Genomic DNA, 24,009 nt, shown 5'->3' on the forward strand with positions numbered 1-24,009 from the left:
AAAAGCAAGCAGGGCAGGCTGACTTGATCAAATTAACCCCTTGATTTCACCCATCCTGAGGAGACAACTGCTTTCAGCAATCCCAGATGGTTTCTTAAAATAGACAAAGTTGCTAAACTCCACAAAAGGCAGAACCACCTGTCACAGTTGGCTTGGGAACACCCTTCAAAGAAAAAAACAGAACAGAGAGACTTCCAGGGCCTGAGCCACAGGAGGCGCTGGAGGGCAGGCAGGCCTGCATCTTCCTCCCTTGGCGGGAAATTTCGGTCAGGGGCAGAATCCACAAGTTGGTGGAGGGGATGCTACAGAGCATGACAGGGCCACAGGAAGCAGAGCTTAAAAGGAGGTACTCATCCCTCAAACCCAGCAGCTCTACTTGGAGGCCACTGGGAGTTGAGAGGCTGAGTGAGGCAGGACCATGGGGACTGGGGGCTTCCTGAATCACATTAATCAGAACAGTCTGGGCCAGATTTTTGTGATCTCAGGAGGAAGAATCAGTGTTCCACATACATATCCGTTCCTCTGTATTTGCTTTTCGTTTTCTGGATTTTGTGAGGCGGTGGGGGGTGGGGGTTGTTTTGGGTTTTTTTTTTTTTTTTTAGCTTCCTGGTAAAATTCCTTTTGAAAACATTCCAACCCTGTTTGCCAGACTGAAAGGGACAGAGAGATTTGTACACTCATAGGTCAAAGGGGCAGACGAGGTCAGGGCCTGGGCCTGGAGGGCAGCCGCCAAGCCCAGAGAGTCCAGGGAAGTCACTGAGTCAAGGGTAGAGCAAGTGAGAAGGAACAAAACCTCAGGTCACCAGTGAGTACACGGGATGCGGGGCAGGAGGTGACAAGGACCATGGCAGTCACCACAAAAAAGTCTTAACAGTTCTGTGCCTGTCAACCCAATCCCATCTGGGCCCAGCAAGAGGTGCCCGTTTGTTCTCTGTGACGGAGTCAGAGGGTTTGAAAAAGCATGCTCTTCCTTCTTGCCTGGCGTTTCTCCCATAAGCTCCTCCTTTCTTTGAGTTTTTCAAGATAGTTTTTTGTGAGGGGTGTATTTTCTTGTGGGAAAGTAGATCCCAGAGGAGGGCACTAAAGAAGGGCCTGGCTTGACCTTCCAGAGGTAGAACATGTGTCTTATTACTGGGCATTTGGAAAGTCTATGGTTGTAACTCGGGGACAGTGAGCTTCTTACTCCTTTAAGAAGCAGGACAGTACAGTCCCCACCTAGTGTTTTTTCGTTTTTTTGTGTTTGTTTGTTTGTTTGCTTGTTTGTTTGTTTTTGAGATAGGGTCTCACTCTGTCACCCAGGATGAAGTCCAGTGGCACAATCATAGCTCACTATAACCTCTAACACCTGGGTTTAGGCAATACTACTGCCTCAGCTTCCCAAGCAGATAGAATGACAGGTGCACACAACCGTACCTGGCTAATTTATTTATGTATTTAGTTAGTTAGTGTGTGTGTAGACACAAGGTCTTGCTAGGTTGCCCAGGCTGGTCTCAAACTCCTGGGCTCAAGTGATCCTCCTGCCTCAGCCTCCTGAAGTGCTGGGATTACAGGTGTGAGCCATTGTGCCTAACTTAGTACTTTTGACAGAGTGGAAAGGGAAGCAGAAGCTACCAGTGTGTGCTGATATATAGGACCCTGTAGTCGCCTTCTTCCCAGCCTTCTGCACAGAACCAGACAGACATGGCCCCGGGCTCTGATCAGACTCTTTTTATTGTTTTGTTTTTTATAAACAAGTCTCAGGTAGAAAGAGAAAGAAAGGGAGGAGCTAGCTCTCTGCCTTCTCAGTCAATTGAAATCGTGGAAACCAATGGGCTTCATTTAGCCCCACTCATCACTGCTGGGAGGGAAAAGACATCCCTACTACCCTTCCCTGTGGCACTCTTGATATTCTCAATGCCCCAACAAGGGTCATCTTGGTTCCTAGGGAGACAGAGAGATGCTGTTTTGTAAAACCCTGGCCCAGGGCAAACAAGTCCAAGAGGGGTTCGGGCTTTCTCTCTCCTAACCCAGTTCTCCTATGGTGACCCAGACTCCTCGATTATGTATCATCTTGTCCTTACCCCTTGTCATTTCTTCTGTTTTGTGTTGTTTTGTTTGAGACAGAGTCTCGCTCTGTCGCCCAGGCTGGAGAGCAGTGGTGTGATCATGGCTCACTGCGGCCTTGACTGCCCAGGCTCAAGCTATCCTCCCACCTCAAGCCTGCAGAGTAGCTGGGACTACAGGAGCACACCACCACGCCCAGCTAATTTTGTATTTTTTTTTTTGTAGAGATGGGATTTCACCATATTGCCCAGGCTAATCTCGAACTCCTGAGCTCAAGGGATCCGCCTGCCTCGGTCTCCCAAAGTGCTAGGATTACAGGCATGAGCCACCACACTCAGTCCCCTTGTCACTTCTACAGGATTCCTCCCTCCCCCTCACTCTCTCGATCCCCTCCTTTTGACACTCCTCTACAAGCCCTTGCCTACCTTCCTGTTTTCCATTACCCCTTGGTCCACCCTTCCCTAGTCCTCTCCCCTCATTTTTCTGCAATCTATAGCCCCTACCTCTCGGCGTTTCTGTCCCGGCCTTTGGCTCTGGCTCCGGCTCCGACTCCGGCTCCGGCCAGGGCCCCGGGATCCCCTAGAGCTGCTGGAGCCCCTGGAAGAGTTGCTGCCAGCCGTGGAACAGGTGCTGGTGCCCTGGCCCCGGGAAAGGAAGCTTGGTCTGCTGTACGGGAGCCAGGCCTCTTCTGCAGCACAAGAGCGAAAGGCAGCCAGGTGCAGGCAAGGAGCAGAACTTCCCTGTCACCCACCCTGCCACCCTGACCACAAGCGCAGCTCTGGAAGAAGATGGAAGGGCAGGCACAGAGCTCAGCCAGCCTGGGGCTGAGGAGCAGCAGAGTGCCTGGCACATGGCCTTGACATCGCGGGTACTCAGAACACTGCGGGGAAGCTCCCAATCAGAGGGAGCCTTGTGGGGAGCGGGGACAGAGCACCTAGACCCCAGTCCTCTCATCTGGGCTTCCATCCTGGGAATGAACACAACTTGGGACTTCATGGGATTGTGCTCAGAGAGAGCTAGAGAGACAGGGGAGTTTGATGTGGATCAAATGCATGGACCTAACTAAAGGGAGGGCTGAGCTGGTCTACTATCAGACCCCAGTCCCAAAGCCCACAGTCTCTGGTGGCAGCAGCCCTCCTGCCTGCCCTGGCCCTGCTTACCATCCGGGTGGGGACCCCGCTGGGCTGCCAGGGGCATGGCCTGTACCACTTTTCTCTCTCCACTGTGCTCCCGCTCCAGGGAAGACATGCTGCCTGCTGCTCTCAGCTCTAGGGCCCAGCTCGCCTCTTCCTCTGGCGGTGGCAAGGGTGGTGGGGGCAAGTCTGGGGAGGGAGCTGTTTTCAGTGGAGCCTCCTGCCACTCCTGTCACTATCTTTCTCTTACCTGCATTCCCTGGCACCAGGAGGCTGCCAACGAACAGCCCAAGATTGGGGTTCACCTGTTCCCTCCTCCAGCCCCCAGAGTGCACCCTTGGTTTCCTGCCTGTCCCCCCAGCATTTCTGTCACCATCTCCCAGGTGCATCCTCCCTCACCCCCAGGACTGTTCTCCCTCCTGTAGGGAAGAGCCTTGGGTTTCTTCCGGAATCGAGCACGGGGTCCTTGAAGTGGGGGAGTCATCTCCCCATTCCCCTGCCAGGTTCTGCCTGTAGCATTAGGAGACGGGAAGAGGAACGGGTAAGGGCAAAGATCAGGAAAGGGGCCTAAGGTGAAGGGGAAGCAAGCACTGGAGGGGGTCAGGGGACAAACGGAGGTTGTACAGACTTACCTGGGGCACTGCTGGCTATGCTAGGGGCAGGACTGGGGCTGAGGTGGGGCAAGGCTGCAGGGCCAGCACCCAGGCCAGCAGGCCTCCCTTCACGGATGCCCAGCATGGGCTGGGATACACTGAGAGGGGAACTCGGCCCAAGGGGCACCCTCCTGCAATGACAGGAGGCCTCAGAATCTGTTCCCTCCACAAAACCTGAGTGCCTACTATGGGCCTGGCACTGTGGTAGACACCCAGCCTAACAGATAAATGAGACACAACCCATCCGCCCATAAGTCCTCCCAAGCTAGAGAAGCATGAGGAGAGCCATATCTGAAATGTCTCAGGAAGCTTGCTGACCACTCCAGCGAGAGCCAGTCTAATGGGCATGAGAGATCTTGTCAGCCTCCATATTCCTGTCCAAATTACACTTCCACCCTGACACAGTCCTGAGACTTCTGTACCCCAGATCCATCCATCCATCCATCCATCCATCCATCCATCCATCCCTCCCTCCCTCCACTCAGTCATCTACTGAGTAGATATGTGTAGAGGGCTTGCAATGAGTGAGGTACTATATACCTCCCTACCTGGGCATCTGGTGGAGATGGGGCATGTCAGTTGGGGGCTGGGGAGGGTCAGGAGGTGAGGGGGTAAGAGTGGCTGTGGACTGCTGTCCATAGGAGGGTGTGGGAGAGGGGGTTTCCCTTCGGGATGGAGTGACCAGGCACCCTCCACTGGAGCTGGGCTCCGTCAGGTGGCTTCTCTCAGGCATTGGCGGGCACCACTCCTCTGGCTCTGAGCTAGTGTCAAAGAGGCAGAAGAGAAGGAAAGGGCTGAGTTGCTTCCATACCTTCCCTTTGGCCTCCCTGCTGCCCCTTCCCCTTCCTCTGCTGGCCTCTCTGCATCCCCCAGCAGCCCATGGTCTGGCCGCAGGTGTGTGGGCGTGGAAGCAGGGAGCATCCCTACCTGCCCTCCAGCTCCTCCTCGGGCCCCTCTAGGCAGCTCAGTTCACAAGAAGGAGGAGGTGGGGGCAGGGCTTCTGGCCAGTTGAGAGAGGGCATCTGCACAGGTTTCCCCAGAAGCTTCACTCTGCCTTCCTTGGCTCCTGAGGAGAATAGGATGGGGACACCCAGACAACAGGCAGGAAAGAGCCAGAGATGAGACGGGTCAGAAGGAAGTGCCAGGCTAGGTGCTAGAGGGTTAGGGAGGAGGATCCTCTTTGGGAATACCCTGGTCAGGGCTAAACGGGGTTTCAGGAGTTGGAGTCATACCACTGTCCCCCTGGCTCCACTCTGGAGGAGCATACTGGCTCCAGGGGCCCACATCCCCTAAGGGATGTTGGGGGAAGCCCCCATGGAAGGTCTGCAGCTCCTCCCCCGCTGGGTCAATGGTGCTGTAGACAGGACCCTCGCCCGGGGCGGCCGTGCCCCGGGCCGTCTGAGCCAGATACAGGGAGATTCCTGCTTCTGCAGAGAAGGAGGGAGGCCCGGGGGACAGAGACAGAAAAATAGAGGACAACAGAATGGAGGGCAAAGGGAGATCCCACGGGATCAACTTCGTCCTCCACACAAGCCTTACATCCTAAACCAGGGTGGAGGTAGGTCAGAGAGGCTCCCCCAGCTCACATCCTCCCCAGGGACTGACCAACCTCAGAGAGACTGGGCTCCCAGGCGCCCTTCAGTTTGCCCCAGTAGTCGGGAGAAGTGTGCTGAAGCCAGATGAGGGAATGAGAACTCCTCACCATTGTAATATCTGTCGTCCGGGTCAGGATTGCTGGGGCAGCAGCTTCCCCTGGGTTCCTGGGCTGAGGGGCTTCGAGATGGGTGGGGCCACGAATCTGCCAGCCATGGGTAGGGGGCGGGGCCAAGGCCCATGGGTGGCCTGAGTGAGAGCAGGTGAGCGTTGGGGACGGAGAGCCTGAAGAGGCCAGCAAAGGAAAGGGAGGTGGCGATATTTGGGAGTCGCGGGACAGTGGCGGTGGCGTTGGGGTGGGAAGTGGCCATGCTCCCTCCACCTGGGGCGGCAGCGGGGAGGAAGAAGAGTGGCCTCTCGGTGGAGGTCATCCTGGGGATATGGGCTAAGAGAATTACCTGGAACTGGCTCCAGAGAGGCCCTCTGAGTGCGGGAAGGACACTGGGGAAAATGAAGGGGAGAATGTGTGAGAGAAGGGCCCTTCCTGGGGGGTCTGAACCCCAATGGGGCAGAGATGGCTTACCTGCCGGTGTGTAGGCAAAAGAGGCTTCCAGAAAGGAACCCGTGGGAGAAAGAAGAGGGGAAATGAGGAGAAGGGTCAGATATACCCCTATACTTGTCCACTCCTCGGCCCCGGTCCCAGTTCCACCACTCAGGCTGCACCCTGGATCGATTTCATCAGAATTTCTGGGGGGTGGGACTCAGGTATCGGTATTTTTCTCAAGCTCCCCAAGTGATTCCTATGTATAGCCAACCGAGATTGAAAACCACTGACCTCAGACACCTCAGATTCTCTCCAGAGACGTCCCTTACTAGGGAGTAGCAGAACTCGGGTCGCCTCTTTTCAGGGAGCCCCGCCTTTCCATTCAGATCCCGCCTCTCAATTTACTGCCTGGGATCCTGGCCACACCCCCTCTAGCCAGGCCCCGCCCCCGTCCTTGGAGTGGGCTTTCCGTCCGCGAACTTGCCCCTTCTTTATGGAGACGGTTGCAAAGCCTGGCCTCCTCGCGGCGTCTTAGGGGCAAAAGTCACCCCTCTCCCCAGATCAGGGCCCGCCCCGTCTTGGCCCGCAACTCTTCCCAGTCCTGGCAGCAACTCGAGCCGCCCCGCGTATCCCACCCCTACCCAAGAGGCTGAACTCCAGGTGAGACCCCTTCCTCCCGACCCGGTCGTCACTCGCCAGGGGCTAAGCCCCTGCCCCTCCCCATGGCCCGCCTGGCTCCCTCCTGGCTCCGTCCGCTCAGGGGCCGGGCGCTCACCCGTGTAGTGGCTGAGCTCTTTGCGCTGTTTCCGGCGCCGGTAGAGGGCGGCGCAGAGCCCGAGCAGTAGCGCCCCGCAGGCGGCGCCGCTGCCCGCGAGGAAGGCGGGCTTCCGCAGCACCCTCGCTAGCCGCTCCGCCAGCCCCGCGCCCACCTCCAGCCCGGGCTCCAGGTCCGGCGGGGACGCTGTGGGGGTCAGAGAGGTGAGGGGAGGAGGGGCGCGAAACCCTGGAACTGGGAAAGAGTCATTCTCGACCTGGCAGGCACAGCTACCCGAGTTGGGGGCTTGCCCCGCCCCCGCCACGATCCCCAGCACTGCCCTCCGGTGGACTCACGCAGCTGCACCAGCACCGGGGCACTGGCCACGCCCACGCCTGCGCTGGTGGCCGCCGCGACCAGGGTTCGATAGAGGAGACCGGGCACCAGTCCTCGGAGCATTGCGGAGCGTGCCCCGCCTGCTGCAGACCGATTGAGGTGAAAGCGGCTCTCATTGCCCAGGCACCAGATCTAGGGAGGCCGAGTCCCGGATTTAGAGTCAGAAATGGGGTTCTTAGCCTCACCGGGAAACTTAAGGCTTCAAATGGTAGAGGAGCCTTAGACAGATGTAATGTAATTCAACCTGGAAACAACACTTGGAAACCTCTCTCTTCTCCCCTAAACTCATCCCCAACCCTAAAGCCAAACCTATAATAGATTTCCTCCACCCTAATTCTAGCCACTAGTTCCTCCCTCTCCCTCCCAGCCTGGCCCTCCCATCCAGTCCCTTCTCAGTCCCTCTACCTGGTACTCCGTGATGACCCCATTTTGCTGGGAGGGGAGTGGAGGTTCCCAGGTCACAGTGATACTGCTGTTGCCATCACCCCCCAAGGCCACCGCCACTCCCTGGGGGGGTCCACTGGGGGCTGTGCCAGGGTAGAGCATGGTGAGAAGGACACAAATAGTCATTGCAAGCTGCCCCTCCTGCCCCAACATTCCCTGTTCTAACATCTTAGGGAACTGAGAGCCATTCCTCCTCCCCACCCACTCACCCTGCTCTCATCCTGCAAATTTTCATACCCCCTCCACCCCCACCCTTTCTTCCCTCTTGTCCATCCATCTGTTCGGTGGCCCTCCTTACCCTCCTCAGGAATGCTCCTGGTCACAGAGAGGCTTTCAGCTCCCAGCCCCTCCTGGCCTTGGGCTTGCACCTTGATCTGGATTTGGGTCCCTGGAGGGAGTCCTCTTAGCACAGTGCTTTGCTGGCTTGGGGACTGTAGGTCCAACATTGTCCAGCTTCCTCTGTCAGGGCCTGCTACCCTCCAAGACACCCGGAAACCTTGCACCAGCTGGACTGGGCCATCCACCTGTGGGAGACAGGACAAGGCACACCAGAGGGGGAGGCTGGGGCCATACAGGCCCTCCAGGCCCAGCCCCTCCTCCACTCATGCGGCCTTCCCCAGCCACTCACCTCCCACTCTCCCATACTCACACTTGGAGGCCCTCATGTGCCTCATAATCTTCCCCACCCTGAATCTCCTCCCCATACCACACTCACAATCCAGGACACCTGCAGGGTCCGGGGTCCCAGCACTATGGGCTCCTGCAGGCGCACAGCCACTTCAGCCAGTCCCTGCTGGCCTCTCCATGGGTCCTCCACTGGCCTAGAGGGACTGCTGTCTGTTGACCAAAGAACCCACTCAGCAGAGGCCACCAGGGACAGGGAGACACGACTGAGAGTGTGCTCGTGTCCTACCTCTGCCCTGCTCCACTTAGTAGAGCACACCCCATGGTCAGGAGGGGACTGGTCAGGGCAATAGCTTCCAGATGTGGGCCTCGGTGTCCAGCTAGCATAACTACACATGCATCCTTTAAAGGCCTCAGTTCCTCATCTCTAAGATGAAGATGGCCCCTCCATGGTCCCTTCTGGTCTTAATAATCTATATTATTTATGGGTGAAAGGCTCAGAAGTCAGAAGCTGCCAAAATGCATGAATACCTCTCTCTTTCCTTCTTCCCTCCTCCCCCTCCCTGCCTTCCTCCTCCCTTGTCTCTTCTATGAGAGGCAAATGTGATCTCCTATTCCAGGCCGGGCCACCAGTATAGACCTGGCATAGCAGGAAAGAACTTTATGAACTGCCATGGTGTCATGGTTTTGGGGGAGAGGGATGCTCTACGATGTAACATTTCATGCCCATGAGCCCAGGGACTCTGACCTTACCCTGTGTACGGACAGGCTCAGAGACGGGGCTGGGATCACTGAGGCCCCAGGTTCCCACTGCTCGAACCAGAAACACGTAGATGGTGTTGGGCTGCAGACCACTGACTGTGTGTGTCTCCAGCTGCACGCCATCTGCCACAGTACGCCACGTGTTGCCAGCTGCTGGGCTACAACAGGAAGGAGATGACAGGGTTGTCTAAGCCAGGAACTCCCAACCTGCCTACTCCATCTCATCCACTCTCTATGAACCACCATTGTGTCTTCCCCTTGGGAGAGGGTATTGGAGAATCCCGCCTCACAATAGCAAAGACCCTAAGGGTATAGGATCCCCTCCTTTTAACTCTCCAGGTTTGCGTTCAAAACTGTCTCCATACCTGAAAGCCTCTATCACATAAGATGTGACTGCAGCCCCAGTCTGTGGGTTGGGCTCCCAGGTCAGGGTAATGCTGTTCTTGGTGATCTCAGTGACCACTGGCTGAGAGGGAGGCCCCGGAGGGGTACTGGGTTCTGTAGGGGGGTCTGGTGATACTCCCCAATCTTCTGCAGTGGGAGATAATCTTTAAGTAGAAGGATAGGAAAAGGATAACCCTAGTGGAACCTGTCTCCTTCCCAGGGGAGCTATGGAGCTCTGAGCAGTGGTGATGGTCAGAGTGGGCTATAGTATACGAACCCCTACTCACATCTGCCTCCCGTGGGCACCACTACTGTCCTCCTCATCCTCACCACCGTAACCATGGCATTTGTGACATAAAGTTAATCCCAGAGTTTGAGGGGGTATTGACTCCCTGTTGAAGCAGGTTTGGAGGAAGGTATTATCAAAATAAGGGAACAAAGAAAAAACTCACCCTGCATCTTAAGCCAGCCACTCCATGTGGCTTCCCCTACGGAACTCTTGGCCACACAGCTGTAGAAGCCCATGTCCATCTCCTGTAAGAGAGGGCAGAGCACTGGCAAACAGAGTGCAGCAAGATCCAGTGAGGGGGTGGAGGCGGGTAGCAGAAGGATGGGAAGATGTTGGACACTGGGTGCTCTGAGAGAACAGAGGGGTAAAGATGGGGCTACAGGCCCAGTGAGTACTTACTTGTGTAAGGAATGTGGAGCACATAGCCATTCTCAGCTACTAGGGCCCCAGGGATGACACTCACCTGCACGTTGGCAATGTACAGGGTACCGTTGGCCATTGGCTTGAACTGGAGGTCATCCCCCTGCAGCCACTGCCCATCCTTCTTCCATTGGACACTGGGTTGAGGGTTCCCAGTCACTCTGCATGGCAGCCACACGGAGGAGCCAAGCACCAGCGTCTGATTGGCTGGTCCCTGGAGGATGACAGGAGGCAGCCCATCCAAAGAGGCTGAGAGAGGAAGACCGTGTGCACCTCAGGGGAGGAGCTTAGGGCCTGGCGGCCAGCCCCTTGTCCTCATTCTCCACTTCTTCACCCTCCCTCCCCCACCCTCTGAAACTTCTGGTGATCAGAGGGGGCTTTGATAATCATCTAAGTCTCTGCCCAGGACGAGCCATTATTAGTGGCTTCTGCTGCTGGACATGCCTCAGGAACACACCTTTCCTCTTGCAGACATAGTATATAGACTCCAAGAGAAACACACCACTTTAGGCCATTATTTCCTCCCAAGCCATGGGTCCAGCCCTATCTCCATGGGCACGTACCTCCTTTTATCTGCAGCAAGGCCTTGGCCAGGATGCTGCCAGCCACACTGACAGCCTGGCACACATAGTACCCAGCATCCCCACGCTGCACCGCAGTGATGTTGAGTTGGCCTCTTGGAGAGACTGAGAAGCGCCCTGTTGGCTGAAGTGACTGACTGGGGAAAAGCAGGACCTGGAGACAGAGCAAGGAACCAGGGTAGGGAATGAGCAGACAACTGGGCAGGGAGAGGTCCCCATTCCTGTCAATCTCAAAATTCAGAGAATTCCTAAGATTCTAGTTCATTGTCTGTCTCCAGCAGTGATGTGACCTTGGGCAAAGTAGTTAAATTTATTCACAAAATAAATCAGGGAATTGTATTCAACAGTTTCCGAGTCTACTTCCCAGCTCTGTGACTTACTAGTTGGGAAACCCTGAACAAGCTATTTAACCTGTTTCCCAAATTTGACGTTTAGAGGATAGTTAGAAAGATCACATGAAGGAATCATATGAAAGTCTTCTAACACATTGTGGTAAACACATTCCTCTTCTTCCTGCTTTAACAATTTTCATTAGATAGATCCATGGAAGATAATCCATTAGATTAGATAGGGAGGCAGGTGGCTCAAGCCTGTAATCCCAGCACTTTGGGAGGCCGAGACGGGCGGATCACGAGGTCAGGAGATCGAGACCATCCTGGCTAACACGGTGAAACCCCGTCTCTACTAAAAAAAAATACAAAAAACTAGCCGGGCGTGGTGGCGGGCACCTGTAGTCCCAGCTACTCTGCAGGCTGAGGCAGGAGAATGGCGTGAACCGGGGAGGCGGAGCTTGCAGTGAGCTGAGATCTGGCCACTGCACTCCAGCCTGGATGACAGAGCGAGACTCCGTCTCAAAAAATAAATAAATAAATAAATAAATAGATAGGGAGGCAGGTTTGGGCCTCAGGATAAAGGGCGCCATGCCGAGACCTGACTAACACCTGCTTTACCCGCTACTAGCCATCACCGTTTTTATTCGGGTGAGAATCTAATTGGAATTCAGCAGTCCCAGGTGCTAGAAAAGATGTTAGAAAATTGTGGCTGTCGATTTGGAATGAGGTAGCAGGTTGCCTTGTTTTCCAGCAGAGTGGAGCTTGTCATACTTATTTTATCTTGCTGACCCTGTTTCCAGTAGCAAAATTCCTACCCTTCCTTTAGAGAGAGTTATTTATGTTGTAACTTCAGTTAATGTTCATTCTGCTTCTGGATTTTGAGATTTGTTTGCAAGGTTCAAAAGGAATGACTGTGAGCTCTCCCTAGTGAAAGTCCCTTGTGGCCACTATAAATAGAAGAGCAAGTAATTTTCTACCCTGAGCAGCTTTGGTTCAATAGTGTTTCCAGAGCAGTGTGTTATGTCCAAAGCCAAAGCTCAAGGGGTCTAAAGGAGGAGAGATAAATCGAGTTTGTTACATCCTCAGGATAGCCTTGCCGGAAACAGAAAGATTCTCTAAGAAACTACCATCCAGGACTGTTCTCTACCACCTAAGTGTATTATTATCATTTATTAAAAAGTGTCCCAATGTGTTCCAGGCCTTTTATATTCATTATGTTATTTAATCCTCTCAAATAACCTGCAAGGGTTTCTGGGGGCTCCCAAAGATAAAACAGAAGTCCCACAGAGAAGTTTGCAGAATGTAGAGGGAGGGAGGCTGAACTGCGGAGGGAGGTTGAGCCACAGAGGAAGGCTGATGGGAAGCTCCTTGGAGATGGCCACCCACCTGACTCCCCTCCTTCTGCCAGAAGATGGCAGGTGGGGGGTTTCCTTTGGTCTCACACTGGAAAGCCACGCTCTCTCCAGGAGCTGCCATCTGGTCCTGGGGCTGGGTCACCAACTGGGGTGGGACTGGGAAGGGAAGATGAGAAAAAGGAACAGGGAGTCAGAGGCACTAAGAAAGGAGACTGCAGGAACAGGAGAGAGAAGCTCCAGCTTAGCTCAAGTGTATAGGAGCAGATATCCATCTCTTCCTGCCCAGCCTGTTTAGCGTTCTCCTCCTCCCACCCCTTGCAGAAGTCTCAGGTGTCCCACCCACATGCCCTGCTCTGCCCTTTCTCCCTCAGTCTCCTGCCAGCCATCCTCCTTCTTCCCTCCTACCATTCCTGCTGCAGGCAGTCCCAAGCACAGCCCTCACCGTGAACACTGAGGGAGCCAGATGCTTCAGCGCGGCCCACACTGTTCTCCGCCACACAGGTGTAGGTTCCCTCATCTTCGGCACTCACAGGCCCAATCCAAAGGCTGTGGTCACTCCGGATCTCATACCTGCTCCACTCCCCACCCCAGGCTGGGTTGGCCACAGCTATAGACCCCTTCTCTCTCCCCCAGGACAGACACCAGGGTCAAGGTACATAAAGACAGGCAGGACCCAGCAGGGACAGAAGCTGGTTACCCATGGACAAATCAATGGAGGTAGGGACTGGATAGGACTGGGGCCACAGGCTCTAGGGAACAGACTTCTCTGTGCTCTCAAGTGACAATGTGCCTGCCTTGCAGTTTTCTAGGGCAGAATAATCTCTTGATCAGGTTGGGTCTTCCTATAGGCAGAAGAGGGCCTCTCACCTGCCTGTGGGCAGTTCCCCATCCTCCTTGCGCCAGTGTAGACGAGGTGGGGGATCTCCCTTCACCTCACATAGGAAATTCACAGGGGCATCAGCCAGGACCACCTGATTCACTGGTCTGCGCAGGAATGAGGGACGCTCTATGGAGTGGTAGTGAATGAACAGTCAGGGTGTCTGTAGGGCTACTTACTCTCCAGGCTACCTGTTCCCATAATTTCAAAATTCCCTGTGCCTACCCAGGACCACGACTTCAGCTGCCGCACTCTCCCGTTCTCCCGCCATGTTGGAGGCCACGCACACATACATGCCTGCATCGCTCTTGAGTGTATGTGACATCATCAGCTTCCCTCTACGGATCTGCAGAGTAATAATGGTAACTTTGGTCCGTTTCAGCTATCACAGTGTATATATATATATATATATGTGGTGTATATGTGTGTATATACATATGTATAAAGTTTATTTGATCCTCACAGCAAGCTGATAAAGATGGCCAAGGAAGCTGACCCACGTATCACATGGGAAGTTCCTGGGGCATCATGCCCCGCCCCCTTTTTTATACCAATTCAATCTTCCTTATCCCTCACTGTATTGTTGACTCTTAGTCTCTAGTGAGCTACTTCCCTGATCTCAATCTCCAGCCTTGAAACCTCCAAGGCCCTTCCTGGGCCTTTGAGCTTTGTCCCAGACCCCTACCCTATTTCCCCTCTCCTGGTGGGGTCCCCAGTCATAATCCCGCCCCTCACCGTGATCCTTCCTTCCTCTTCCTTGAGTCTTGCACCGTCCTTCCTCCAGGACACGGAAGGCTCCGGGTGGCCGCGCGGAGGCGCGCATTCCAGTACTGTTGGCTCCCCCACTGCCACCACCACGTTTCCAGGAGACTGCCGGAAATCATCACGGAGGACTGGATGGGGCGGGGGGCGGGGAAGAATAAGCAGGGTGTGAAGTGACATAACTGGCTGAGTACACAAGGAAAGTGTTGTCTTGAGAGGGGGTTGATCACCGCAGACTGGAATTCGTTCCCAGGTGAGAAAATACCAGCCTGGAGTCAGATCCACCTCCTTCTCTGGCCGTGGTGTGGCTATTAGAGATCAAAGGTCGCGGTCCCAAAGGAGGATGCTGAATGGGCTGAGGTCGTTGAGGCTGGTTCTGGGTCTGATTGCCCAGTGCCCTCCCGCCTACCCCGGGCTGTGGAAGCAACCAGCTGACGATCAACTGACTCTCACCTGCCACTTCCAGCGAGGCGTTTCTGCTCGCTGCTGCCCCCAGGTAGTTGCGAGCCACGCAAGTGTAGACACCTTCGTCCGGCCGCGCGCGGCGCCCGTGCACGATGCGCGGGAAAAAGAGGGCGCCACTGGGCAGCAGCAGGCGGTGCGCACGCGGGTCCTCGCGCACAGTGGCCACACGCGCGCCGTTCTTGTACCACTCAATGTTGGGTCGGGGTCGGCCCTCAGCGCGACAGGGCAACGTGGCGGGCTCGCCTCGGGAGACTAGCAGATCTGGCGGCTGCTCCACGATGCGGGGCATAGCGTCCTCCGGTCCTATCCTTGACCCTGGGGACAGGGGGTGACGCAGAGGGCTCAGACCCGGACATTGTGGGGACAGATTGAGGCTCCAGAGGGAAAGATAATCCTCTGGTCGGCCCATCTCCTGTGCTTCTCTGCTGGAGCTCAGTCCCCGCCCCCACCCCCACCCCCTCCCCGCCTACCCTCTCCCTCTGCAGGATCCAATATCTCCCTATTGGCAGACGTTCCGCATTCCTGGTCTCAAAAGAAGATGCCTAGGGACAGGCTGGTTAGTAGAGGAATCGGGACATAAACTTCTAGGCCGGCTTTCTGGACCACTTAGAGACCTCCATCTCCTCTCCTGCCAAGTTTAAGCGGGAGTGGCTGAACCACCACTTGAAGAGTAGACCCCTCCCTCACTTCCTACCCACTGGTTTCCATCTCCTACCTGCACTGGTTCACGGATCGTCCTTGCTCAGTGAACGACCACAAACTGTGCACTGGAGCCAACAATTGGTGACCTCTGCAAGGTCCCAGCCCAGTGAAATTGGGAATGTGGACTGGCCTGGGATCCCTTATGAAAGGGAAGACGGGGGTGATAGGGCCAGGACTAGAAGGGCTTGTCAACCTGGATTCTATGAGTCGCACAGAGTCCTTCTTACTGACACCCCGGATAATCATGCTTCATTTCAAGGGTCCTGTGAAATCACAGGAATTGAACTCAAAGAGCAGTAGAAATATTAGTAAGTCTCCTTTTCCTGAGAGGTGCATAGTTTCCAATAGATTAGCCTACTGATTGATGTTCCTCTACTTTCCCTGTTCACTCGAATCAGTTCATCCACATATTCTATCCCACCTGTCACTTGGCCTGCAGACTTTGGCCTGTTTCGCCTTCTGCAGTAGGGTTTGAGATCCGGGAGCCTGTTATACTCCGGCTCGCCCAGCCTCTAGTCCAGCCAACAAAAGTGGATTTGTAACCCGTGGCGGCCAGTAGGTGCCACTGCAGCCTTGAATAATCTGGTGTAAAATAACCAGGGACCACTTCAAGCATCTGTTCTGCCCCCTGCCCCCTCCCCTCCTACCCTGTTCCAAAATCTGCAGGAACCTCCCGGTTCCAGCCCACGTGTGAGTTTGGGTTTCATTTCCCACCCCTCCTCTTAGAAGTTCTGTTGTAGACAAAGCTGGACAGGCTGACCAGTGCTGGCGCTGCCCTGAGAAGTTTATTTTAATTGCCTGTAGTCAAGAAGATCAATTTCTGTCCCACTTGAGAGAATAATTTTCTCCATCTCCCTTCCAATTGGAAATCTCTGCTTTTCACCCGTCTCTTCTCCTCCATCTCCTCCCATTCCCAATTTTGGAACACCCCGTGGTGAGCAACACTGGAGTGACTGAGAGCTCAGGTGTTGGTGTTGAACCAACCAGGGCTGGAATCTCAGACTTTGACCCTTCCTAGCTATAAGAACTTGGGCAAATTATTTAACTTCTCTGAGTCTTAGTTTCTTTATTTGTGATGTGGGAGTAGTGATAGGGTTGCTGTAAGACCATAATGTATGTAAGGCATTGGAGAATAAATGTTACTACTCTGCCATTATTTAAGGGCTTGTGTTCCCAGCATATGCACCTTATCTTGGCTCCTACAGTCTCTACCTGAATCAAATTCTACCAGACCCCAATATTCTTTTTTCCCCTTGGTATAGCCCTCAGGTGTAAAGGAAATAGACTGATCTCTTATTGCTAGGTTTTGCTTCATGCTGCTTTTGTGACGATTAGGGCACCATTCACTCTATAAAGCATTTTCTCAGCGGCAAAATGTGTCTGTCAACACCTTCCTTACGTAAACGCGCTAGGTGAGCAGAAGCGGGACTCTGCGGAGTGCCAGCGAGAAGGGGTCTGTGCTTAACCTCCTGGGAATCTAGGAGGGTCAAGAGGTTGGAGAATCGGGCTCATCCCCCATCGTCTTCCTCCCCACTCCTTCCATACGGAACACAGCCTTCTGGTCGGTCCTTTCCCCCTAATTCCTGTAGACACAGCTGCAGGCGCCCTTTCCCTGGAATTTCCCCCTACCCTTCCCGGTCTCAGGAGATGCTTCGACTGCAGTCTAATGAATAGCTAATGGCCACGCTAATGAGGCTCTGGGGCTCCTCCCTCAGCACCTGATGTGCCCTACACATAAACACACACATATTGCCTCGGTCTCCTTTCTCTCCACCTTCGAGTCCCCAGCACAGTGCTCGTCACTAGACTCGAGTGGGTCGAGGCAGAGGGATGGGGACCGCGTGCACCTGGAGGGAACCACAGGCGAAAGCGCCCGGGAAAGCCGGGGTTGCCAATGCTGCAGGCAGGGGGCGCGCTCCGGCCTCTCCGAATGCTCGCGGCGGCTGGCTCCCGCAGCTTCCCCGCGGCGCTAGGGGAGAGCGCGCTGTCCCAGTCATTTATTAGTCGCCGTAATTAGCGGTAACGACCTCGCAGCCAGCTCCGCCCACCCGCCACAGCTCTGCCGGGTGGGCCGGCTGAGAGTCCCGCCGCTGAAAGACAAACTTCTAAGTTTCCTTAAAATGATCGCCGCCCCTGTCCCCTCCGTAGCAAACACATCCAGCATATTGGCTTCCTCTGGTCCTAAGTGAGTTCTTGGGAAACTTCGGGATTCCGAAGACCAGCTGCCTGGGTGGGTCACCGAGTGACCCGGCTTGGCCGAGGCCGGCGGGAGACCGTGCCCCCTCCTCTGCCCTCCCTGCGCTGGGCCCGGGTCTTTCTTAGCTCGGACTTCCCTGCCCGTCACCAGCCACGGTCTTCTCACCTGGGGTGGGCGTTGTAGGGGAAGGGAAGGAGGTGTAAAAAGACTCAGTAGATATCTTCTCCCAAGCCCTCGACCTCCCGCGGGTACCCCCACTCAGGTGCTCCAAGCTCCAAATTATCCCTTAGCCCCCAAGACCCAGGGAGGCGCTGGGAGGCGCCGCTCAATCCTGGACCTCGGGACAGGAGTGATTCTCCTTCTCTTCCACGCCGCCCTCTCACCTCATCCCCATCCCAGGATCCCATATCCCCAAGAGGCAGGGACTCACCGTTGAGTGAGGGATCGCCGGGAGGCAGCAGGGTGTGGTTGAGCGCCGCCAGCGAGGAGTTGAAGCCCAAGAGCAGCTCGCTGGAGTTGGAGATGTCCCCGGCCAGAGAGTCCGCGAACAAGTTCATCTGCAGCAGCGTTTTCAGCAGGTAGCGCAGCATGGTTCGACCCAGCTGGGATTGGGGCGGGGGGCTCGGGGCCCAGCCCCTGGGTCTGAGACCCGCGGGCCGGGTGCCGTAAGCCCCTCCACAGCCTCTGCGCGCTGCGGCAGCCACGGTGCCGCTCTCCTGCCGGCTCGCCTGGGTACGGTCGGTGCCTCCTTGTGCCCTCCTCCTTCCCTCGTCCTTCTCTCCACCCCCCAGTGCCGGAGTCCCCTGGGAGCTGGGCAGGCTGAAAGCAGGTGCCACGCAGATCACGGCGTAATTAAGGGATTAATCCACCTCCTTCCACCCTCCCACCCCTACCCTTACAGTCACTATCCGGGCAGGAGACTAGAGTAGCGTGGCACGCGAGTTGGAGTCCCCGCCCCGCGCCCCAAGTCTAGCGTTCTGTTCTGGACGCAGCGAGAGATTGTCCCTTCTTTCTCAAAGCACCTAAGATGAAGGATGAGGCTCTGTCGAACTCTGCCCTTCCGCCCAACTTTAGAACAGGAGTCTGTCCTCTCTTTTCCCTAACCTTATGGAAACTGAGGCAAAGCGCAAGCAATGCTCCTTGCTGCCAAAGCTCTGACTTCCATTCCCTCTCAAGTCTAGGGATTTGGCGATGGAAGTGCAGGAGACTGGGGTGGTTTGCAGCAAGAGTTGGGAGCAGGAAGAGAACTCCAAGACAGGTCCACCTCTCTGCCCTCTGGTCCTCTGTTCTACAGCCTGGAGGCCAGGGGATGGTGCGGCGCGCCCTGACCCGGGAGTCCTGCTCCAAACGCCCTAATCTAGGAGTTCCTGTAGGAGACCGAAAGCCAGGGAAACCCAGGCAACTGTCATGTGCTTGAATACTTTTACATTACTCTGCTTTGACATTTTTTATTAAATTGTTTTACGTTTTTGAGGAGACTGAAATGGAACCAAGGATTCTAGGATAAAAACAAAGATAATATTATTTTTGTAAAGGTATTGTGGGATTGATGCAAAATTCGTGCAAATCTGTTCAAATCTGATAACAGTCGTCCTTACTGGGGGGCGAGAAGAAAACCATGCACCCCCCCTCTCGCCTCCCACTTCCAGTCGCGGTCTGCTTCTGACTTTTCTGGGGTTCTTTCTACCTGAAGAGCCCCCAGTAGACTGGAGATGGCTTTGGGGTATCTAGGAAAGAGAGAGGACGGGGCATTCCTAACCTGAGGTAAGGCCCTGCTGATTGAAGAGTCAGTGCCTGAGTTCTGGCTCAGCCATCAGCTCCGGGATGAGACAAACTTCATGGGGCGACTGCTTCTGACCCCAGAGGGATGGGTGCTATACAGTCGCAGACTCGGGAGTAAGCAGAATCAAGAATTGAAGTATTTCAGGCAGAGCTTGTTGAAGGGAACCCGAGACGTTGTCAAGGGGTGGGGGGCTTCTTCCAAGCCTCCTTCATCAGTCCAGGCCCCTGTTTGTGAGCCTCCAACTATGGGTGTTTAGGTGCCTTCCAACCCTAGCAGCTCTGGGCGGGACGTAGAAAGGCTGGAAGCACTGAGTGTGGGGGAACGGGGGAGGTGGGAATGAGGATGGGGCCGGATGGACCCCCACCTCCCCGCAACGCAGCGCCCTGGGAACTGTCCTCTTCAGCACCTCATCTGCCGGTGCCTAACTAGGGCCCTGGAGGCTCCACAGAAGACATAGATCCGAGCAGACCCTGAGGCTGAGGACTGGGTAGGTGAGAGACGGGTTAGAGACACATCCTTTCAAAAGCAAGAAGATACTAAGAGATTCGACGCCCTTCCCTTCATCGCTCCAGGGTTGGGTGTTACTCAGATAAGAGAGAAGGTAAGGGATATATTTCCTACCCGAAATCTATTCCTCAGGAATGACCAACACGGAAGTGGGTTCTAATCCTACGTTTGCCAAGTACAAGACGTCGCCGCTTTGGACCTCAGTTTTCCCATCTGTTAAGGAGGAATTGGAGTTCTTGATCTACTCTGACCCGTGAGATTCGAGGCTCCGGGGCCCTTTGCTCCGCCCCTTGCTGACCGCGGTCACCTGGGTTCCATCACACCAGCAGCTGAACCGGGATAGAAACCCCGCGTCCTGGCACCAGGCCCTGCTCTGCGGCGGAGGGGGCCAGAAACCCTCCCGCCATGCGGCTCCTGCCCTGTCCTAATCCCCTGATTTGCTCCCGGCTGGCCTCTCCGCAAACACAGGGCCTGCCAGCGTCTAGGGGCTTGTCACCCTGTTAGCGGATTTGTTCCCGGAGACGGCGCAGTTAATTGGCCCTTTATGTGGGGATCAGGGCGTATTTGCTTAGGGTTCCCTGAGCGGAGGCGCGGCTCAGCCCGTGGGCAAGGCTGCTTCACAGTCCCTGTCATGTGGGTTTGGAGGCTGGACAAACAGCGGGGCCACTCTCCTTTCCAGGAATCTGCTGTCTCTCCTACACCTCACCTCGCCTGGGTTCTCTCTAATTTTCACTCCACTTTTTCTTGTTTCTCTCTGTTCCTTCCTTCTTTGTACTTCTCTGTATCTTGATTATACTCTCCTTTTAAACCAAACTCAGACCTAAGCCAAGAGGGCTGAGTTCTCCCAACTGGGGACATCACAGAATAAATACCTCCCAACTATAGTCCCTCCCTTTTCCTCCTCATTCTCTAGTGTCCCCTAGGGGGGACATTTCATAGTTCGCTCCCTTTTCCTCCCCATTCTCTAGTGTCCCTAGGGCCCTGGGCTGGGCAGAGGGCAGTGGAGGGTGGACAGAGAAGGCCGAGCAGAAGTCACACCTACCAGCTCTTCTGCAGCCCTCTCCCCACCTTCCCTTCTTTACTGAGGGTCAGATACACAGCCTAGAAACTGACCCTGCCCCTGTCCACATCCAGCTTCTCTCCTGGTTACCCCCATAGGCAGTTCTGAAATGGGGTTGCCTCCTACTAGTCTCCTCGTTGCCTGCTCTACCCTCTGAAAATTACCAAGACAACTCTTTGTACTTTTGCTGGAGTGGGTATGCAACTCATTGCAACTATGTCCATTTCCTAATTTGTCAACTGTAAGGGCCTGTACAGCACCTAAAATACTGAACAGGTGCCCTGCAATTGAAGGAGCCTCAGCCAGGGTCCATTCGCTCTGTTGACTTAAAAATTTCCAACTTAGGCTGGAGAAAGAGTCAGAGCTGAGTTTAGAGCCCCTCGCTTCTACCACCTCAGGAAACTGCTTCTTTCCCCGAGTTTTACCAACAATACATACAGTCCAGACTTTAGAAAGGGTAAGAAAAAGAAACAGAGGTTTTGAAGGAGGGTTGGCAGAAGGAAGAGAGAGTAGCAGGAAGCAAGGAGGATGGGGTGAGTTGAATTTGTAGAGTTAAGGGCTAAGTTTGTTCTGATAAGGTTATAGCATCTGATGGGAAGAAGTGTGTGTGTGTGTGTGTGAGTGTGCGTGTGTGGGTTCACAGGTAGAGCCCTAGAAAAGAGCCCTGGGCCAAGAGTTGATGAGGTAATATGGAAGAGGAATATTTCTTTCCTACAGTGGTATTTTGGGTGGGTGGATTTGCAGAGGAACATGGGAAATGGGAAGGGCAAGTGATTATGAGTAAGGCAGGAACCCTACACAAGAGTGGTGTTTTGGGAATCATGAGCCTCTAAAAGGACTCTCCATCCCACCACCGCCCCCCCCTCCCCCGCCGGTGTGTGTGTGTCTGTGTGTGTGCATTCACGTGCTAGGTCAGAGAATAGCTACCCCAGGCTAACTTCCTTGGCCTAGTGCCAGCATATCGGCCAGAGAATGTGGCTGGGAATTTTCAGTGGCCAAGCTGGGGCCATATGGGGAGGCTTCTTGGTGGTCTAAAGCCTGCATGCCAGCTGGTAGTGGATGAAGCTGCTGGCATGTAATTGCCCAGGAGGGCAGTCTGAAGACAACCCCCCATTACTACCACTGCCTCCCCCCAACGCACACACACACTGTCCAGTCCATTTTCATCCCCCCAAAGCCTGTAGCCTCTCATCACTCTCTGCCTGGACCCCTTCCCAGGGCATTAATAAATATTGAGTGTGAGAGAGTGTGTGTGTGTGTGTGTGTGTGTGTGTGTGCGCGCGCGCTGGGAGGGGGACAAGGAAATAACATCTGCCCCTTACTCCCACTAGGGTATGCCTGTGAATGGCCCAGCAGGGCTGCTGGCTTCAGAGTCATGATGCCAGGGGGCAGTGACCCAGCCAGCAGGGGCCAGAGAACCAAACAGGAGGGGGAATCAGAGAGCAAAGAGCAGGCACCCAGCTGGAAAGCAGACAGCAGGAGCCTGCCCCTGGCAGGAGCCAGAGTGTGTTGGCTCAACCCCTGTAGCTGCTGAGATAATAAGCCAAGGCCCCCTGCATGAGGGTACCCCTTTCCCCACAGGGTTCCAGTGGAGGAGACTATGGGGAGACGCTTTGCAACACACTCTACCAAGTCTGGAAATCTGGAGGCGACTGGGCAGAAATGTTCACATCCGGATACAGATATGACAAAGGCCAGGGAGAACAAGAGCTTTCTTGGTTCTTTTTATAAAACTAGATACAGAGCAAGCTTCCGTAAATATACCTTTGGTGACTATACCTGATTAAATAGTTAGTCCTCACAACTGCCCCTGCAGAGCCCACCAGACTTCTCTGTCCCTCCTTTTGCATTACAGCTGCTGTAAGAAAGTACCAAAAACTACGTGGCCTAAAACAACAGAAACGTATCCTGTCACAGGTTAGAAGCCTGAAATCAAGGTGTCAGCTGGGCCGTGCTCTCCCTGAAGGCTCCAGGGAGGGATCTCTTCTTGCCTCCTCCAGCATCTGCTGATTACCAGCAGTGCTTGGTCTTTCTCTTCATCACTCCATCTTTGCCTCTGTCTTCTCATGGCCTTCCCTGGGTGTGTGTCTCGGTGTCTCTTACCTCTTCTTATAAGGCTACCAGTCATTGGATTAGAGTCCACTTTAATCCAGCATGACCTCACCCTAACTAATTACATCAGCAAAACCCCTCACTTTCAAGTGAAGTCACATTGTGAAGTTTTGGGTGAGTAGGAATTTTTTTAGCGGAGGCAACGCATTTAACTTAGTGTACCTTATTTTCCTGTATTTCCTTCCTCTTCTGCTCTCTCCATATTTCTGATACTCTTCCAGGGGTCTATTATTTGAGTTTTTAAAATATTCTTGTAATGATAATCATAATGCATGCTCAGGCAAACATATTCAAGCAGTATAAGAAATTATAAGATGAAAAGTCTAAGTACTCACTCCATCATTAAGTCCTTCTTTATCCTACAGATCCAGTTGCCTGGGTAGCTACCACTGGTTTCTTGTGTGTCCTTTCAGATTTTTTTTAAAAAGCATATATAAGCATAGGTATCTCTATTCCTTCTATTTTTATTTAATAATATATTTTTTGAGACAGGGTCTCACTCCGTCACCCAGGCTAGAGTGCAGTGGCACGATCTCCGCTCACTGCAACCTCCACTTCCCAGGTGCAAGCGATCCTCCCACCTCAGCCTCCCAAGTAGCTGGCACCATAGGCGTGCACCACCATATCCAGCTAATTTTTCTTTTTTTTTTTTTTTTTTTTTTTTGGTAGACACGAGGTTTTGCCATGATGCCCAGGCTGGTCTTGAACTCAGCTTGGGCAATCCACCTGCCTTGGCCTCCCAAAGTGCTGGAATTACAGGTGTGAGCCACTGTGCCTGTCCTCTCTATTCTTTTAAAGTAAAATTAGCCAGGCATAGTAGCACAGGCTTGTAGTTCCAGCTACTTGGGAGGCTGAGGCAGGAGAATCACTTAAGCCCAGGAGTCCAAGACCAGCCTGGGCAACACAGTGAGACCTTTGTTTCAGTTTATTTGTACTGTTCTGCAACTTGCCTTTTTTAACCCATTGATATTTTTAGGGCATCTCTTTATATCAGTTCGTGTATCTCCACCTTTTTTACTTTACTAGTTGCCTAATATTCCATTCCATAGGCTTATTGTACGTTTGTAATCAGTCCCCTATTTATGGAGGCGTAGGTTGTTTCTGGCTTTTTGTTTTACAAACAATGCGACATAAACATCCTACACCTGTATCTTCATACACATCTATAGCTGTAGAATAAATTTTAAAAAGTGAAATTATAGAGGCAAATAATAGCTAACAACAGCTAATGTTTATT

The 24,009-nt window shown here is 54.0% G+C and overlaps 1 protein-coding gene across 7 annotated transcripts; it reads right to left on the minus strand.

Moving 5' to 3' along the window:
* Window positions 1–1,688: 1,688 nt before the first annotated feature.
* Window positions 1,689–18,048, minus strand: ROBO3 (roundabout guidance receptor 3). Of its 7 annotated transcripts, XM_021926695.2 has the most exons (28): window positions 17,741–18,048; window positions 14,400–14,726; window positions 13,920–14,077; window positions 13,410–13,530; window positions 13,175–13,313; window positions 12,750–12,877; window positions 12,339–12,463; window positions 10,603–10,774; window positions 10,083–10,288; window positions 9,783–9,864; window positions 9,312–9,477; window positions 8,938–9,104; window positions 8,276–8,397; window positions 7,859–8,084; window positions 7,522–7,643; window positions 7,077–7,248; window positions 6,742–6,927; window positions 6,006–6,029; window positions 5,881–5,923; window positions 5,532–5,671; window positions 5,062–5,256; window positions 4,757–4,895; window positions 4,378–4,590; window positions 3,809–3,960; window positions 3,576–3,686; window positions 3,204–3,365; window positions 2,547–2,731; window positions 1,689–1,920 (listed from the first exon to the last, which is right to left on the minus strand). In XM_021926695.2, exons 1-28 carry the CDS (start codon window positions 17,898–17,900, stop codon window positions 1,909–1,911), a joined length of 4,155 nt encoding a protein of 1,384 aa, XP_021782387.2. In that variant the 5' UTR covers window positions 17,901–18,048; the 3' UTR covers window positions 1,689–1,908. The 7 variants fall into 7 exon arrangements, with proteins under 7 accessions (XP_021782387.2, XP_031508691.1, XP_031508690.1 ...); XM_031652831.1 differs by lacking the exons at window positions 6,006–6,029; window positions 7,077–7,248; window positions 7,522–7,643; ... (12 more) ...; window positions 14,400–14,726; window positions 17,741–18,048 and having other exon boundaries at window positions 6,742–6,899; XM_031652830.1 differs by lacking the exons at window positions 6,006–6,029; window positions 6,742–6,927; window positions 7,077–7,248; ... (13 more) ...; window positions 14,400–14,726; window positions 17,741–18,048 and adding an exon at window positions 6,258–6,718.
* Window positions 18,049–24,009: the final 5,961 nt, after the last annotated feature.

The sequence above is a fragment of the Papio anubis genome, chromosome 12, assembly GCF_008728515.1.
Source record: "Papio anubis isolate 15944 chromosome 12, Panubis1.0, whole genome shotgun sequence".
Lineage (NCBI taxonomy): Eukaryota > Metazoa > Chordata > Mammalia > Primates > Cercopithecidae > Papio > Papio anubis.